This window comes from Argopecten irradians, chromosome 10, assembly GCF_041381155.1.
Source record: "Argopecten irradians isolate NY chromosome 10, Ai_NY, whole genome shotgun sequence".
Lineage (NCBI taxonomy): Eukaryota > Metazoa > Mollusca > Bivalvia > Pectinida > Pectinidae > Argopecten > Argopecten irradians.
Window position 1 is genome coordinate 10,133,919 of NC_091143.1, and position 17,017 is coordinate 10,150,935.

At 36.4% G+C, this 17,017-nt stretch overlaps 1 protein-coding gene across 1 annotated transcript; it reads right to left on the bottom strand.

Annotated features, from left to right (window-relative positions):
- Window positions 1-3,653: 3,653 nt before the first annotated feature.
- On the bottom strand, window positions 3,654-16,815 carry LOC138334080 (uncharacterized). Its single transcript, XM_069282796.1, has 8 exons — window positions 16,754-16,815; window positions 14,873-14,963; window positions 14,077-14,182; window positions 5,463-5,527; window positions 5,200-5,304; window positions 4,718-4,914; window positions 4,309-4,498; window positions 3,654-3,674 (listed from the first exon to the last, which is right to left on the bottom strand). The coding sequence occupies exons 1-8, from the start codon at window positions 16,777-16,779 to the stop codon at window positions 3,654-3,656; spliced, it is 801 nt and encodes a 266-aa protein (XP_069138897.1). The 5' UTR covers window positions 16,780-16,815.
- Window positions 16,816-17,017: the final 202 nt, after the last annotated feature.

Below are 17,017 nucleotides of genomic sequence, written 5' to 3' on the forward strand. Positions count from 1 at the left end.
TCTATTACTATGGAGATAATTTTCATGCAAGAGTCCAAAAAGAAAGGATTTTTTATTAACAGAAAAGGGAATTAAGAGAGCTTGTAATAATGTGTCAAAACTTTCAAGTAATCCTTGCACTTCGTCACACTCCCATAACAAGTGTGTAATAGTTTCAGGCTCAGTATTGCAGAGTACACAAAGAGGGGAGATAACTACTCTGATTTTAAACAAAAATGAATTTGTTGCCAAAATATAATGGATTAATCTATATTGGAACCACTGTAGTTTAGCATTTGTTGTAACATTAAATGGAATTTTATATATTTTACACCAAGTTTCATGATCTATATTGTTAAAAATTGCATTCCATTTTCTAGGACCGGACGGTATTATATCGGACTTGTTTAAAAAGTTATAAAACAGTTTTGATCCTTTTCTATCTTTGAGAAAGAGTTGCAGATTAATAGGCATATATGGATAATGAATTTGTTTTCTTTGTAAAATCATATGAAGAAATTAGTTTTTTGGTAGCTGAAACAAGACCTTGGTACTGTAAAAAATTTGTGTTAACTTGGTAAATCTGAATAAATTCTTGATATGTGTAAAATAAACTTCCTTCTACACTCTTAACAATGTCATTTATGATACACACACCTTTCTGATAATAGTTTTTATAGAAGATTATCTTCCTATCCACCTTAATATCACTGTTATACCAAATAGGAGCCATCAAAATGTTTTCCTGACAGATTTTCTCGTTATATATTTTGAGCTTAACATATACCACGATTTAAAAACATCACTCCAGAATTTATTTTTACATTTATTTTCACACATCTTTATATATTCCGAACCACAATTTGAAAGAAGATCAATATTGATAAAAGTTTTTAGAATTGTCTGCCATTTCTCTTTAGTCTGATAAAGTCTTCTTACCCATGTAAGTTTAAGAGAATTTATAAAAGCTATGGTATTTATCATTTTCAATCCTCCATTTGCATAATTTTGTGTGGTTGTCTCCCTTTTAATTTTGTCAGGTTTCCCATTCCATAAATAGTCAAATAATACTGAATTAAGTTTGCTTATAAATTTATTATCTGGATTGGGAAGAGATATAAAAAGATGATTGAATTGTGAGATAAGTAGGGATTTAATAATGTGAATTTTTCCTATAGGTGTTAAAGATCTTCTTTTCCATACTTTTAACAAAGATTTTAGTCTGATTAGTTTTTTGTCAAAGTTAAGTTTTGGCATTTCATGGAGATTTACACTAAAAACAATACCTAGCAATTCGAATTTTTCCTTCCCCCACTGTAATTTAAGTTCTGGTAAAAAAGAGTCTTCACTATATTTCTTGCTACCAATCCAAATCACTTGCGTTTTATCAACATTCATTTTAAGTCCAGAAATTTTTGCAAATCTATTAAGTTCCATAATTGATTCTTTTAGAGATTTCTCCGAACCGTCGAGTATAAGTGAAGTATCATCTGCATACTGAGATAACAAAATAGGACAATTTTCAACATTTACTCCTTTTATATCTTTATTATTTCGCAGTTTTATAGCTAGAATTTCAGCACAAAGAATAAACAAATATGGTGCGATAGGATCCCCCTGACGGCAGCCCCTCCCAATACCAAAGAAAGAAGAGATATTTCCACCCTGATTAATAGCAGATTGTACATTACAATGTAGAGTTTTAAACCAGTTTATAATACTATTTCCGAAACCAAATAAAAGAAGAACTTTTTCTATAAATAGCCACGACACCGAATCAAAGGCCTTCTCAAAATCAATCATCAAAAGCATGCCTGGTATGTCATTTTCCTCAGTATAATGCATAATATCATATATTAATCTAGTATTTACTCCAATATAACGCCCAGAAATAAAACCAGTTTGATCATCACTTATTAATTTATTAAGAACGGTTTTTTATTCTATTAGCAATAGTACCAGATGCAATCTTATAAACAATGTTTAAAAGTGATATAGGTCTCCAATTTTTAATGAAATGCCTAGGTTTATCTGCTTTTGGTATGCAAGTTATAATTCCTTGTCTCTGTGTGATAGAAAGTTGCCCTGAACGGTAGCCAAAATTTATTGATCTTACAATAAAATCCCCCAATTTTCCCCAGAAACATTTAAAAAATTCTGTAGTAAATCCATCTGATCCTGGACTTTTATTATTTTTCATAAATTTTAAAGTTTGTCCTGCCTCTTGATATGAGATTTCCCCTTCCAAATGATCAGATTCTTCTTGAGATAACTTAGGCATTTCATTATAATTAAGATAGTTTGATAAATTCATATTTTGTATATTATCTTCTAGATCTGTATTTTCCGGAACACCATAGAGAGTTTTATAAAATGAACATACTTCCTCCAAAATATCTTCTTGTTTTGTTAATACCTTGTTACTTGGAGTCTGCAGTTTTGGTATTATTTTTGAGGTATAGTTTCTATTTTCCAAACTGAAAAAATAACTAGTTGGTTTTTTCCCCTTCTTCTGCCCATTTTACTCTTGATCTTATAATACTACCTTTTATCTTATGTGATCTTATCCTCTCTAAATCCTTTTTCTTATCATTTAATTCATCTAAATTAGTGTTTTCCTGTGCCTCAAGTTTTTGTATCTCTTTCTTTAGATTATCTTCTCTACAGTTTTCTTGTTTTTTTCTTATATGATGCATATGAAATTGTACATCCTCGGATTTCCATGAGCAAGGTTTCTAAAAATAGTTGATCATCAATAGAAAATTGAATCTCGGAATTAGCAATGTTTTCAATATTATTTAAAAGATAAACTGGTAAACAGTATTGCTTTTTCACTTTGCTAATGCAATTATTAACTAAATGCAGATAATCTTGGTCATACAGAAGAGAATTATTAATTTTCCAAGTACCTTTACCCCTTTTGAATTCATTTATTGTAAGAGATATATTTGGAAATGAATGATCTGATCTATACCCAGAATCTATGCCTGACTGGTCAATACTTGGCAGTAAACTCTCTGAAACAATGAAAAAATCAAGACGTGCTTGTTTCACTGGATTTTTTTTTCCTCCAAGTATATCTCCTAACATTTTCGTGTTGTTCTCTAAAGACATCTATAAGACCAAAGTTTTCTATTATATCTAATACTTTTTCCCTGGCTTTTGGATTATTTATATTCTTGTATGTATTATCATAATCAAGAGTTGGATTTAAAACAAGGTTAAAGTCGCCACAAACAATAACATGATTATGGCCAAAGTCTTCAATAACATCGGAGATTTTTGAATAGAAGTCTGGACTATCCTGATTAGGACCATAAAATATTAATAAGTGCAATATGTGCAGAATCGATTTCTATGTCTAAAGCTAAAAAATTTCCAGATAAATCTTTCTTCTCCTTGTGAACTTTAAACTCAAAGTTACTACTGAAAAGAATTGCTACTCCACGCGCATTCCCCACGAAAAGACGAAAAATACGATTCGTAACCCCATTCATTCCTAATAATTTCTTCATTGTCCGCAGTAAAATGTGTATCTTGTAGACAAAAGATATGCTTATTCGTGTCTCTAAGATAAGAAAATACATCTTTACGTTTTATTCTATTCGAAAAAGACCTTGCACATTAGCCGAGACTAGCCTCACACCTTCCACTTTGACTTTCTTATGCAATACTTAAGTTCCACCGTTTCCAGCCTAAAAGAGTAGGGAGATGAAAGATTACAGAAAGAGGAAAGAAATACAAAAAGAGAGTTTAAAAACATTATCAAATTGGGCGACATCAAAGACTACTACCTGACATACATGTACGACAGATTCTTCCAAAAAAAACCCACGGACACACACATGGCCATCTGACCATGTTTCACTCACACCGCAAAGATGAATTATGATATCAGTGTCAACCAGACGCCTTCATAACACAATGTTTCTTGACTACAAGCCTCAAGCGCTGAGCCGTACACATGCCATTCACCGGCGGCTAGGGTGTAATCCCTGGAATGGATGTGAAAAGGTCTTGGGTTATATCCCATTTGGGTGGGGTTTCGTTCTGTTTCCTCCCACTCTAAAACCCTTTGCATGCTTACATCTGGATCATGAAAAGTGATTTGTATAAGTGATATACTATAACTAACTTTTTTTGGATGTAATTAACTTTTTATATTGATAAGAATTTTCATTTACTTTTTAAATCCGTAAATGTTGATCTTTGTGAATATACTTTGAAATAAGAAATTCTGAAATTAAGTAACCGCGAATCCAAGTTTGTTTATAGAAACCTGTTTCATGATTGAGTATGTACGATATAATGGACACATTTTATTCGTACCTCCTTCTCAGCCTTGGTGAGGTGCTCCAAGTCGAAGTTATCCTGCTCCACACGGGCTGTAAGGAACATTCGGGGGATGTCCTCTTTATCCTCATCATTCAGCAACTCTAACACCAAATGGCCAAAGTCTGATCGTTGCTTTATACTCACTTTACTCTGTTGTTTCATGAATGTAAGCATTTCTTTATGTCTACAAAAAGGGATTTTGTGTAATTATGGCAAGGTGAAAGGTGAATTAAATGTCAAATTACGACAATATTAGATTTCTGTATGGTAACTAAAGCAGAGTTTCAAGTCATCAGGTGAGGCAGATGTTGCCTATATGTAATTACACTATGGGATCTGTGTGCTGGTGTTAAACAAAACTGTCATGTGTGATATAAAGATATAAAAGGTAACAGTCACTGACCTGTTCAGTTTGTCCTCTAAGGCCTTCACCTTTGACTTGAGGCTGTGGTTGTCTTGGATCTGATGCTGCTGCTGGGCTTCCCAGGTGATACGCAGTCTCTGACATGTCTCTTCCAGACTCTGCTTTTCGTCACGGACCCTGTTGATGGTTGTCTCACAGAGCTCTATTGATGATGTTATCTTTGCAAGCTTCTCCTCCTACAGATAAATATATTATCCTGATGTTTTCTTAAGGAGCAACCACAACAGATTCTTTTATGGAATGGAAATACAACACAAGATTCTAAGTGTAAATAAACAATGAAGCGGATACATTTTGCCCAGTAATAATCATGATCGAACAAAGATGCTACCAGTGGTTGCTTGATATTTACTTTTTGAAGTCATTCCTAAAATAACAATAAATAACTAAAGACACAGTACATTTAATCATGATATCGTATATTATATAGCTAATGAACTTCTGATCCATTGATTGCTTACTTGTTGTTTCTTCTGGTTATAGAACTCTGTCATACAAGTGAGTCCATCACCCAATCTAGAAAGAACTTCTCTGTGTTTTGTTTTCAAAGTTTCAAGCTTAGTTTTCTGCAAATAGATAGTTGACAAAGTAAATAGTGACAAAACAATGAACAATTTAACAATATGCCAAAAGACTTCGAAGAAAGATTTCTTAAATCTTGAATTGAGCATTAATATGATATATACTGAACCTGTTTCGATATTAAACCTATAAATGATATTACCTTTTCTGTGATGGCGTGTAATTTTTCTTCAATAAGCTTTAAGTTGTTTTGAAGGATTTCATACTCTGAAAGAAAAAAAATATGTATGGTTATAAAAATATAGCATCAAATTAAATCAATACATTAAATTGTATTTGTCAATATATTCTGGTCAGAATACACAAAAATCACTATCCATTTGTACAATATACATAGATGTACACCTGTACAAAATTAATTTGTAACATGACCCAAAAGGATATACTGCAATAATTAAGTAATACTACATCATAATAATTACAATAATCATGATTATTATTGATAATCAGAAACAAGTTTATCATTAAGAGCTGTAAGTATTTAACTGATTGTTTGGCTTCAGCAATCAAAACAAGTGGCTCCATTTCTTTAAATTCCACAAACGATTCTGTTTTAGTCATCCACAAAGTTTTTGTCTAGCATTCTCTCAAAAATTCAATATTTTTATCTTGTACTATTTCATATCATTCAAATTTGTGAATAACTAGATGTTAAAGGGGACCACTTTACACTCGTGTTAGTCAGAGTTTACAGGTTCACTCACCTCCTACTGTTAGTCAGAGTTTCAGGTTCACCACCTACTGTTAGTCAGAGTTTACAGGTTCACTCACCTCCTACTGTTAGTCAGAGTTTACAGGTTCACTCACCTCCTACTGTTAGTCAGAGTTTACAGGTTCACTCAACTCCTACTGTTAGTCAGAGTTTACAGGTTCACTCACCTCCTACTGTTAGTCAGAGTTTACAGGTTCACTCACCTCCTACTGTTAGTCAGAGTTTACAGGTTCACTCACCTCCTACTGTTAGTCAGAGTTTACAGGTTCACTCACCTCCTACTGTTAGTCAGAGTTTACAGGTTCACTCACCTCCTACTGTTAGTCAGAGTTTACAGGTTCACTCACCTCCTACTGTTAGTCAGAGTTTACAGGTTCACTCACCTCCTACTGTTAGTCAGAGTTTACAGGTTCACTCACCTCCTACTGTTAGTCAGAGTTTACAGGTTCACTCACCTCCTACTGTTAGTCAGAGTTTACAGGTTCACTCACCTCCTACTGTTAGTCAGAGTTTACAGGTTCACTCACCTCCTACTGTTAGTCAGAGTTTACAGGTTCACTCACCTCCTACTGTTAGTCAGAGTTTACAGGTTCACTCACCTCCTACTGTTAGTCAGAGTTTACAGGTTCACTCACCTCCTACTGTTAGTCAGAGTTTACAGGTTCCACTCCTACTGTTAGTCAGAGTTTACAGGTTTACTCACCTCCTACTGTTAGTCAGAGTTTACAGGTTCACTCACCTCCTACTGTTAGTCAGAGTTTACAGGTTCATTCACCTCCCTTACTGTTAGTCAGAGTTTACAGGTTCACTCATCTACTACTGTTAGTCAGAGTTTACAGGTTCACTCACCTCCTCCTACTGTTAGTCAGAGTTTACAGGTTGACTCACCTCCTACTGTTAGTCAGAGTTTACAGGTTGACTCACCTCCTACTGTTAGTCAGAGTTTACAGGTTCACTCACCTCCTACTGTTAGTCAGAGTTTACAGGTTGACTCACCTCCTACTGTTTGTCAGAGTTTACAGGTTCACTCACCTCCTACTACTGTTAGTCAGAGTTTACAGGTTCACTCACCTCCTACTGTTAGTCAGAGTTTACAGGTTCACTCACCTCCTACTGTTAGTCAGAGTTTACAGGTTCACTCACCTCCTACTGTTAGTCAGAGTTTACAGGTTCACTCACCTCCTACTGTTAGTCAGAGTTTACAGGTTCACTCACCTCCTACTGTTAGTCAGAGTTTACAGGTTCACTCACCTCCTACTGTTAGTCAGAGTTTACAGGTTCACTCACCTCCTACTGTTAGTCAGAGTTTACAGGTTGACTCACCTCCTAATGTTAATCAGAGTTTACAGGTTCACTCACCTCCTACTGTTAGTCAGAGTTTACAGGTTCACTCACCTCCTACTGTTAGTCAGAGTTTACAGGTTCACTCACCTCCTACTGTTAGTCAGAGTTTACAGGTTCACTCACCTCCTACTGTTAGTCAGAGTTTACAGGTTCACTCACCTCCTACTGTTAGTCAGAGTTTACAGGTTCACTCACCTCCTACTGTTAGTCAGAGTTTACAGGTTCACTCACCTCCTACTGTTAGTCAGAGTTTACAGGTTCACTCACCTCCTACTGTTAGTCAGAGTTTACAGGTTAACTCACCTCCTACTGTTAGTCAGAGTTTACAGGTTAACTCACCTCCTACTGTTAGTCAGAGTTTACAGGTTCACTCACCTCCCACTGTTAGTCAGAGTTTACAGGTTCACTCACACCTCCTACTGTTAGTCAGAGTTTACAGGTTCACTCACCTCCTACTGTTAGTCAGAGTTTACAGGTTCACTCACCTCCTACTTAGTCAGAGTTTACAGGTTCACTCACCTCCTACTGTTAGTCAGAGTTTACAGGTTCACTCACCTCCTACTGTTAGTCAGAGTTTACAGGTTCACTCACCTCCTACTGTTAGTCAGAGTTTACAGGTTCACTCACCTCCTACTGTTAGTCAGAGTTTACAGGTTCACTCACCTCCTACTGTTAGTCAGAGTTTACAGGTTCACTCACCTCCTACTGTTAGTCAGAGTTTACAGGTTCACTCACCTCCTACTGTTAGTCAGAGTTTACAGGTTCACTCACCTCCTACTGTTAGTCAGAGTTTACAGGTTCACTCACCTCCTACTGTTAGTCAGAGTTTACAGGTTCACTCACCTCCTACTGTTAGTCAGAGTTTACAGGTTCACTCACCTCCTACTGTTAGTCAGAGTTTACAGGTTCACTCACCTCCTACTGTTAGTCAGAGTTTACAGGTTCACTCACCTCCTACTGTTAGTCAGAGTTTACAGGTTCACTCACCTCCTACTGTTAGTCAGAGTTTACAGGTTCACTCACCTCCTACTGTTAGTCAGAGTTTACAGGTTCACTCACCTCCTACTGTTAGTCAGAGTTTACAGGTTCACTCACCTCCTACTGTTAGTCAGAGTTTACAGGTTCACTCACCTCCTACTGTTAGTCAGAGTTTACAGGTTCACTCACCTCCTACTGTTAGTCAGAGTTTACAGGTTCACTCATGTTAATCAGAGTTTACAGGTTCACTCACCTCCTACTGTTAGTCAGAGTTTACAGGTTCACTCACCTCCTACTGTTAGTCAGAGTTTACAGGTTCACTCACCTCCTACTGTTAGTCAGAGTTTACAGGTTCACTCACCTCCTACTGTTAGTCAGAGTTTACAGGTTCACTCCTGTTAATCAGAGTTTACAGGTTCACTCACCTCCTACTGTTAGTCAGAGTTTACAGGTTCACTCACCTCCTACTGTTAGTCAGAGTTTACAGGTTCACTCACCTCCTACTGTTAGTCAGAGTTTACAGGTTCACTCACCTCCTACTGTTAGTCAGAGTTTACAGGTTCACTCACCTCCTACTGTTAGTCAGAGTTTACAGGTTCACTCACCTCCTACTGTTAGTCAGAGTTTACAGGTTCACTCACCTCCTACTGTTAGTCAGAGTTTACAGGTTCACTCACCTCCTACTGTTAGTCAGAGTTTACAGGTTCACTCACCTCCTACTGTTAGTCAGAGTTTACAGGTTCACTCACCTCCTACTGTTAGTCAGAGTTTACAGGTTCACTCACCTCCTACTGTTAGTCAGAGTTTACAGGTTCACTCACCCTACTGTTAGTCAGAGTTTACAGGTTCACTCACCTCCTACTGTTAGTCAGAGTTTACAGGTTCACTCACCTCCTACTGTTAGTCAGAGTTTACAGGTTCACTCACCTCCTACTGTTAGTCAGAGTTTACAGGTTCACTCACCTCCTACTGTTAGTCAGAGTTTACAGGTTCACTCACCTCCTACTGTTAGTCAGAGTTTACAGGTTCACTCACCTCCTACTGTTAGTCAGAGTTTACAGGTTCACTCATCTCCTACTGTTAGTCAGAGTTTACAGGTTCACTCACCTCCTACTGTTAGTCAGAGTTTACAGGTTCACTCACCTCCTACTGTTAGTCAGAGTTTACAGGTTCACTCACCTCCTACTGTTAGTCAGAGTTTACAGGTTCACTCACCTCCTACTGTTAGTCAGAGTTTACAGGTTCACTCACCTCCTACTGTTAGTCAGAGTTTACAGGTTCACTCACCTCCTACTGTTAGTCAGAGTTTACAGGTTCACTCACCTCCTACTGTTAGTCAGAGTTTACAGGTTCACTCACCTCCTACTGTTAGTCAGAGTTTACAGGTTCACTCACCTCCTACTGTTAGTCAGAGTTTACAGGTTCACTCACCTCCTACTGTTAGTCAGAGTTTACAGGTTCACTCACCTCCTACTGTTAGTCAGAGTTTACAGGTTCACTCACTCCTACTGTTAGTCAGAGTTTACAGGTTCACTCACCTCCTACTGTTAGTCAGAGTTTACAGGTTCACTCACCTCCTACTGTTAGTCAGAGTTTACAGGTTCACTCACCTCCTACTGTTAGTCAGAGTTTACAGGTTCACTCACCTCCTACTGTTAGTCAGAGTTTACAGGTTCACTCACCTCCTACTGTTAGTCAGAGTTTACAGGTTCACTCACCTCCTACTGTTAGTCAGAGTTTACAGGTTCACTCACCTCCTACTGTTAGTCAGAGTTTACAGGTTCACTCACCTCCTACTGTTAGTCAGAGTTTACAGGTTCACTCACCTCCTACTGTTAGTCAGAGTTTACAGGTTCACTCACCTCCTACTGTTAGTCAGAGTTTACAGGTTCACTCACCTCCTACTGTTAGTCAGAGTTTACAGGTTACACAGTTACTCTCCTCCTACGTTAGTCAGAGTTTACAGGCCACTCACCTCCTACTGTTAGTCAGAGTTTACAGGTTCACTCACCTCCTACTGTTAGTCAGAGTTTACAGGTTCACTCACCTCCTACTGTTAGTCAGATTTTTACAGGTTCACCCACCTCCTACTGTTATGAGTTTAAGTTCATTCATACTCTACTAAATAGAGTAAATAAGAATTTATATCATCCTTAAGCATTAGAGGCCTCTTTGCCTCTTGGTTATTAAAAAAAGTCGTTAAAGATTTTAGCCTAGGTTTGACCCTGTGACCTTGAATGAAGGTCAAGGTCATTCTTTTGAACAAACTTGTAGCCCTTGATCCACATGCCACAGGCCCAACATCAGGTCCCTAGGCCTTTTAAAGATTTAAGCCTATTTGACCCCTGTGACCTTGCATGAAAGTTAAGGTCATTCATTTGAACGAACTTTGTAGCCCTTGATCCCAGTATGCCACAGGCCCAATATCAGGTCCCTAGGCTCTTTGGTTATTAAGAAGAAGTTGTTTAAAGATTTTCACCTATTTGACCCCTGTGACCTTGAATGAAGGTCAAGGTCATTCTTTTGAACAAACTTGGTAGCCCTTGATCCCAGCATGCCACAGGCCCAACATCAGGTCCCTAGGCCTTTTAAAGATTTAAGCCTATTTGACCCCTGTGACCTTGCATGAAAGTTAAGGTCATTCATTTGAACGAACTTTGTAGCCCTTGATCCCAGTATGCCACAGGCCCAATATCAGGTCCCTAGGCTCTTTGGTTATTAAGAAGAAGTTGTTTAAAGATTTTCACCTATTTGACCCCTGTGACCTTGAATGAAGGTCAAGGTCATTTATTTGAACAAACTTGGTAGTCGTTTATCCCAGCATGCCACATGCCCAATATCTGGTCTCTAGCCCTCTTGGTTATTAAGGAAAAGTCGTTTAAAGATTATAGCCTATTTGACCCCTGTGACCTTGAATGAAGGTCAAGGTCATTCATTTGAACAAACTTGGTAGCCCTTGAACCAAGCATGCCACATGCCCAATATCAGGTCCCTAGGCTGTTTGGTTGTTAGGAAGAAGTCGTTTAAAGATTTTTACCTTTTTGACCCCTGCGACCTTGAATGAAGGTTAAGATCATTCATTTGAACAAACTTGATAGCCCTCTATCCCAGCATGCCACATGCCCATTATCAGCTCTCTAGCCCTCTTGGTTATTAAGGAGAATTGTTTAAAGATTTTAGCCTATTTGACCCCTGTAACCTTGAATGAAGGTCAAGGTCATTCATTTGAACAAACTTTGTAGCCCTTGATCCCAGCATGTCACATGCCAAATATCAGGTCCCTAGGCCTCTTGGTTTTTAAGAAGAAGTTGTTTAAATATTTTAGTCTTTTTGACCCCTGTGACCTTGATGAGGGTCAAGGTCATTCATTTGAACGAACTTGGTAGCCCTTGATCCCAGCATGCCACAGGCCCAATATCAGGTTCCTAGGCTGTTTGGTTTTTAAGAAGTCGTTTAAAGATTATAGTCTATTTGACCCCTGTGACCTTGAATGAAAGCCAAGGTCATTCATTTGAACAAACTTGGTAGCCCTCTATCCCAGCATGCCACATGCCTGATATCAGGTCTCTAGCACTCTTGGTTATTAAGGAGAAGTCGTTTAAAGTTTATAGCCTATTTGACCCCTGTGACCTTGAATGAAAGTCAACGTCATTCATTTTAACAAACTTGGTAGCCCTCCATCTTAGTATGTCACAGGCCTAATATCAGGTTCCTAGGCCTCTTGGTTATTAAAAAGAGGTCGTTTAAAGAATGAAAGTCAAGGTCATTCATTTGAACAACCTCGGTAGTCCTTTATCCCAGCATGTTACATGCGAAATATCTGGTCTCTAGGCCTCTTGGTTATGAAGCAGAAGTCTTAACAAGTTATTTCAGCCTATTTGACCCCCATGACCTTGACTGAAGGTCAAAGTCATTCATTTGAACAAACTTGGTAGCCCTTCATCCCAGCATGCTATAAGTCAAATTTCAGGACTCTAGGTCTCCAAGTTTTGGAGAAGAAGTTGTTTAAATGGAAAAGTTGACGCTGGACGGCCGGACGACAGACGCTGCACCATAGCATAAGCTCACTTGCCCTTCGGGCAGGTGAGCTAACAATGATATTTATCTTCCATATAAAATCACTATAGTAATTGCCATCATTACAAATGTCAACTAAAAGAAGACTTTTAACAAGATTTCTAAATTTTTCAAATGTGTTATAAAAGTTTGAGTTATTATGGTTTGCTACAAAAAAAAAGAAGATTATATTTTTAATTATAATATTCAATTTGTAAAGGAGAAATGTCAATTTGGCCCCTTTGGTGGCCACCATGACCGATAAGCAAAACAAATAATATTGTGTACAGTAAACTAGCCAAAGTCTATACAATAGATTTCCTTTTCTAATATTAGATTATGAACAAGGACATAGTCATTCAGATCCCCCGCCAATGGAGATATCAAAGCTGAAGTAAGTTTGATTGTGGAGACTTATGTGTATGAAAAAAAAAAACATGAAAAAGGAAGTTGAGCTAAAGAAAGATGGAGTATAATTCAAGTAGAGCGGGGCTGCAATTGTTGAATCAGATATACAGCCTTGACATTTATATTAGACTATATACACAAAGATGGGTGGAGTTTTGCAAAGTAACATTTACCATTTACCATGATATTTTCAGCAATGTTTCCATGGTAACGGAAAAACAGCAAAAAATGAAAACCTAAAAATAGCAAAAGGTACTACTAGACCATAAAATGAATGTGTCTATGAAGTTTCGTGGAAATATCTCTGTTGGTTTTAGAGTTATGCTCCAGATATGAACCTGCTACAAAAATATGATATTTTCAGCAATGTTTCTATGGTTACAGAAAAAAGCACAAAAAGTGAAAACCTAAAAATAGCAAAAGGCACTACTAGACCATAAGAACAATGTGTCTATGAAGTTTCATGGAAATATCTCAACCGGTTTTCCAGTTATGCTGCAGAAACGAACCTGGTACAAAAACATGATATTTTCAGCAATGTTTCCATGGTTACGGAAAAAGTACAAAAAGTGAAAACCTTAAAATAGCAAAAGGCACTACTAGACCATAAGACTAATGTGCCTATGGAGTTCCGTGCATATATCTCAACCGGTTTTCCAGTTATGCTGCAGAAACGAACCTGGTACAAAAACATGATATTTTCAGCAATGTTTCCATGGTTACGGAAAAAATACAAAAAATGAAAACCTGAAAATAGCAAAAGGCACTACTAGACCATAAGAACAATGTGTCTATGAAGTTTCATGGAAATGTCTCTGCTGGTTTTAGAGTTGTGCTCCGGAAACGATTCTTACACGCCATTTTCAGCGATGTTTCCATGGTTACAGAAAAAAGTACAAAAAGTGAAAACCTTAAAATAGCAAAAGGCACTACTAGACCATAAGACCAATGTGTCTATGAAGTTTCGTGGAAATATCTCTTCTGGTTTTAGAGTTATGCTCCGGAAACGAACCTGGTACAAAAATATGATATTTTCAGCAATGTTTCCATGGTTACGGAAAAAATGAAAACCTAAAAATAGCAAAAGGCACTACTAGACCATAAGACCAATGTGTGTATGAAGTTTCGTGGAAATATCTCTACTGGTTTTAGAGTTATGCTCCGGAAACCATTCGTACGGACGGACGGACGGAACCCATTTATATATCCCCGACAACTTCGTTGGGTGGGGGATAATAAGTAGATTAAGTACCGGTACCTGCTTCTTCTTTTGTTGTCCATGTTTCTGGGTCTTTGTTCATAGATATGTAGAAATTTAGTCGACTTTCCATATTAGGCACATACACTTCACCATTTGTTTCTTGCTGAAAATACCCCACAACAAAATTTGTACAACATCATAATATATATCCAATGAATGGTGATTAAGTCCATTTTATCAAATTAATGTTACAACTGTTGTTCATGTGTTACTATATATATATAGTATTCAAACATTCCTCAGCATATCATAATCAATGACTTTGAGAAATCACACTGCTTTTTTCATATGCTGAGTAGTTAACCTGAGATAATGGAGCTCGAGGGAAGTTGCTGAACATTTTACATATTTGTAAATTAATCAGTAAATCTAAAGGCTGTAAATAGGATTATAAATGCTGAACATATTATTCCATGTATGTTATCAGAATAAATCTATATGTAACAATAGTACATATAACTGTACGTACTGGCATGGTTAAGTTGCAAAATGACAGAGCACTTGCATTGACATCGACCCTTACAGCGGAGCACTTTACATGGACAAGCTCCAATCACAAGCTGACATTGCAGATAGGGGTTGTTTCGTCCATCTTATTCTTTAATAACTACTCAATCAAGGCTGTTAGCATAAATTGCAGTAGGCATTGGATCTCTCAATGCTTTAGAAGTATACATGTATATGTACATTTTGTATCTACTAACAATGAACTTGCTTTGTATGTTGATATGTATTAATTAGAACAGCATGAGCTGAAATGTTGAGTGCTTATCATGGTTAGTTTGGGTATTACCTTTAGAAATTCTGACATATCCATTAAAAAGTCTGAAGCAACATATTCCTCTTTCATAGGGAGGAACTCTTTTCCTTTAATCTCTTGATATCTGAAAAGAAGCAAATGAAACTGTAATCAATACTTCATGTAAAGTTAATTTTACATATACCATTATAGGTACATTAATATTAAATATATATGAACACGTATTTTCAAACTTTACTGATCCAGTCGATAATTTTTTTTAAAAATTTTTCCAAAGTTTTCAGTATGTAAAAGCTACTTCTGATATCAGCACACAAGTCATTCATCATCTTCATTCATTCACCATCACCATCATCTTCATTCATTCATTCATTCATTCATTCATTCATTCATCATCATCATCATCATACACCATTATACGTATACCAACTCAATACACATCATCACTCAGCACTAATCATCATCATTGTCGTTGTCATCATCATCAACTTACATTTACACCTTGTATACCCTAAGTTCCTAACTCAATACTAATCATCATTCATCAGTAATCATCATATTAATATTAGTAGAAAATATATTTAATTATCATCATCACCACTCAATAAACTTCATCACTATACATGTAGCTACCCGTTATGCACATTAACACCATCATTCATCACCATTATACATGTATATGACTATATGTAGATTTATGCATCCATATTCACACATTGAATATGTTTAATTTAATTTTACAACAGTTTTGTAAAGTGAAAATTGCATGAAATATAACTTTAACTAAAAAAACCTATACATGTACATGATAATCTATGAATTGTTATATAGTAATTACGGTACATGTATATTGTAAATCTACTGTAACTCTTATATGTAGCTATATCAATATGAATATTCTATGCCTCAATATTTCTTCATTCTTTTTATATTTAAAATAAACAGATAACCCTTAAGAGGTGGAGGTGATTTTGTGTACACCGTCCACTGTCACTGTATCGATCATCAACTTGTGTTAAATATTGTAATATGCAGTACATAGACCTACAGTGTACTGACAGTATATTCTTCAACAATGCAAGAGCATTTGAGAGGTACAGTACCCGACGAGATTCTTTCATTAAAAAAATATTAATTCAAGTCACAGGAGTTTGACGTTCTGTCAATAACTATAGTAAAAATATATAAAAAAAAGATTATGTATTTTTTCTATATATATATATATATATATATACAGTATCCAAAGTCACATTCTTGCGTGATTACAAAATCACACTCTCGCGTGATTACAAACAAATAACGCTTGGAAAATTTCAAAATGATAACATTAGTGAAAGATAAACCTTCCAATTTATTCTTACCTGAATCTAACAATTACATTTTGTCATGAATCTTAAGTTAAAAGCCGTATTAGGTGAGCAGTTGGAATTTTCCGCCTGCAAGGCAACGGAGAATGACGTTCGACGTTGAGATACAATTTGTAGCGGCAGTCACATATTTTTGCGGAAAGAAAAAGTAGAAGTATTCTTTGTTCAATATTGTTTTTCTTGTTATAAACTCAATGCCAGTAATTCAGCAAAGCTATGATTCTAATAATTAATAATTCTATAAATGGTTTAGAACTAGCAGTGCAGTTATTCAGCGCACACAATAAGCTAATACAAACCCATGTCAACATCGATAAGACTTATGGGTAAGGGGAGATCGCTGTTGGAAATCCTTTATTTACCTGGCATGTTTCTTTTTAGTTACACATTTGAAAAAAACATCAAACGAAAGAATGGATTAACTGCTGCTCTCTCAGATAGGCTTTGCCTAAAATCATATTACTAATATCATATTGTTTCCCAAAGTACCAGATACGGATTAATGACATCGACATGTGTTATTGTGTGGCAATCGAATTATACACACCGAGATTGATATTCGTCGAGATCCATCCTGACTTCATAAAAACCGCCTTTCTCGTTAACTGATCAAACCGGAAGTAAATAAGCAGAAGTAAAATGTAACCGATAAAATATTATCATCCCGAAAGTCATAAATTAAATAAAGATATAATATTTTATTAACTCTGTGAACGTGTAGGCATAATTTTCGCCTAATATAGAAATATTGCAACTTTTGTGCTAAATTATTATTGATTTTTCCCTCTAAAATTACTTTATTTGCTACCCG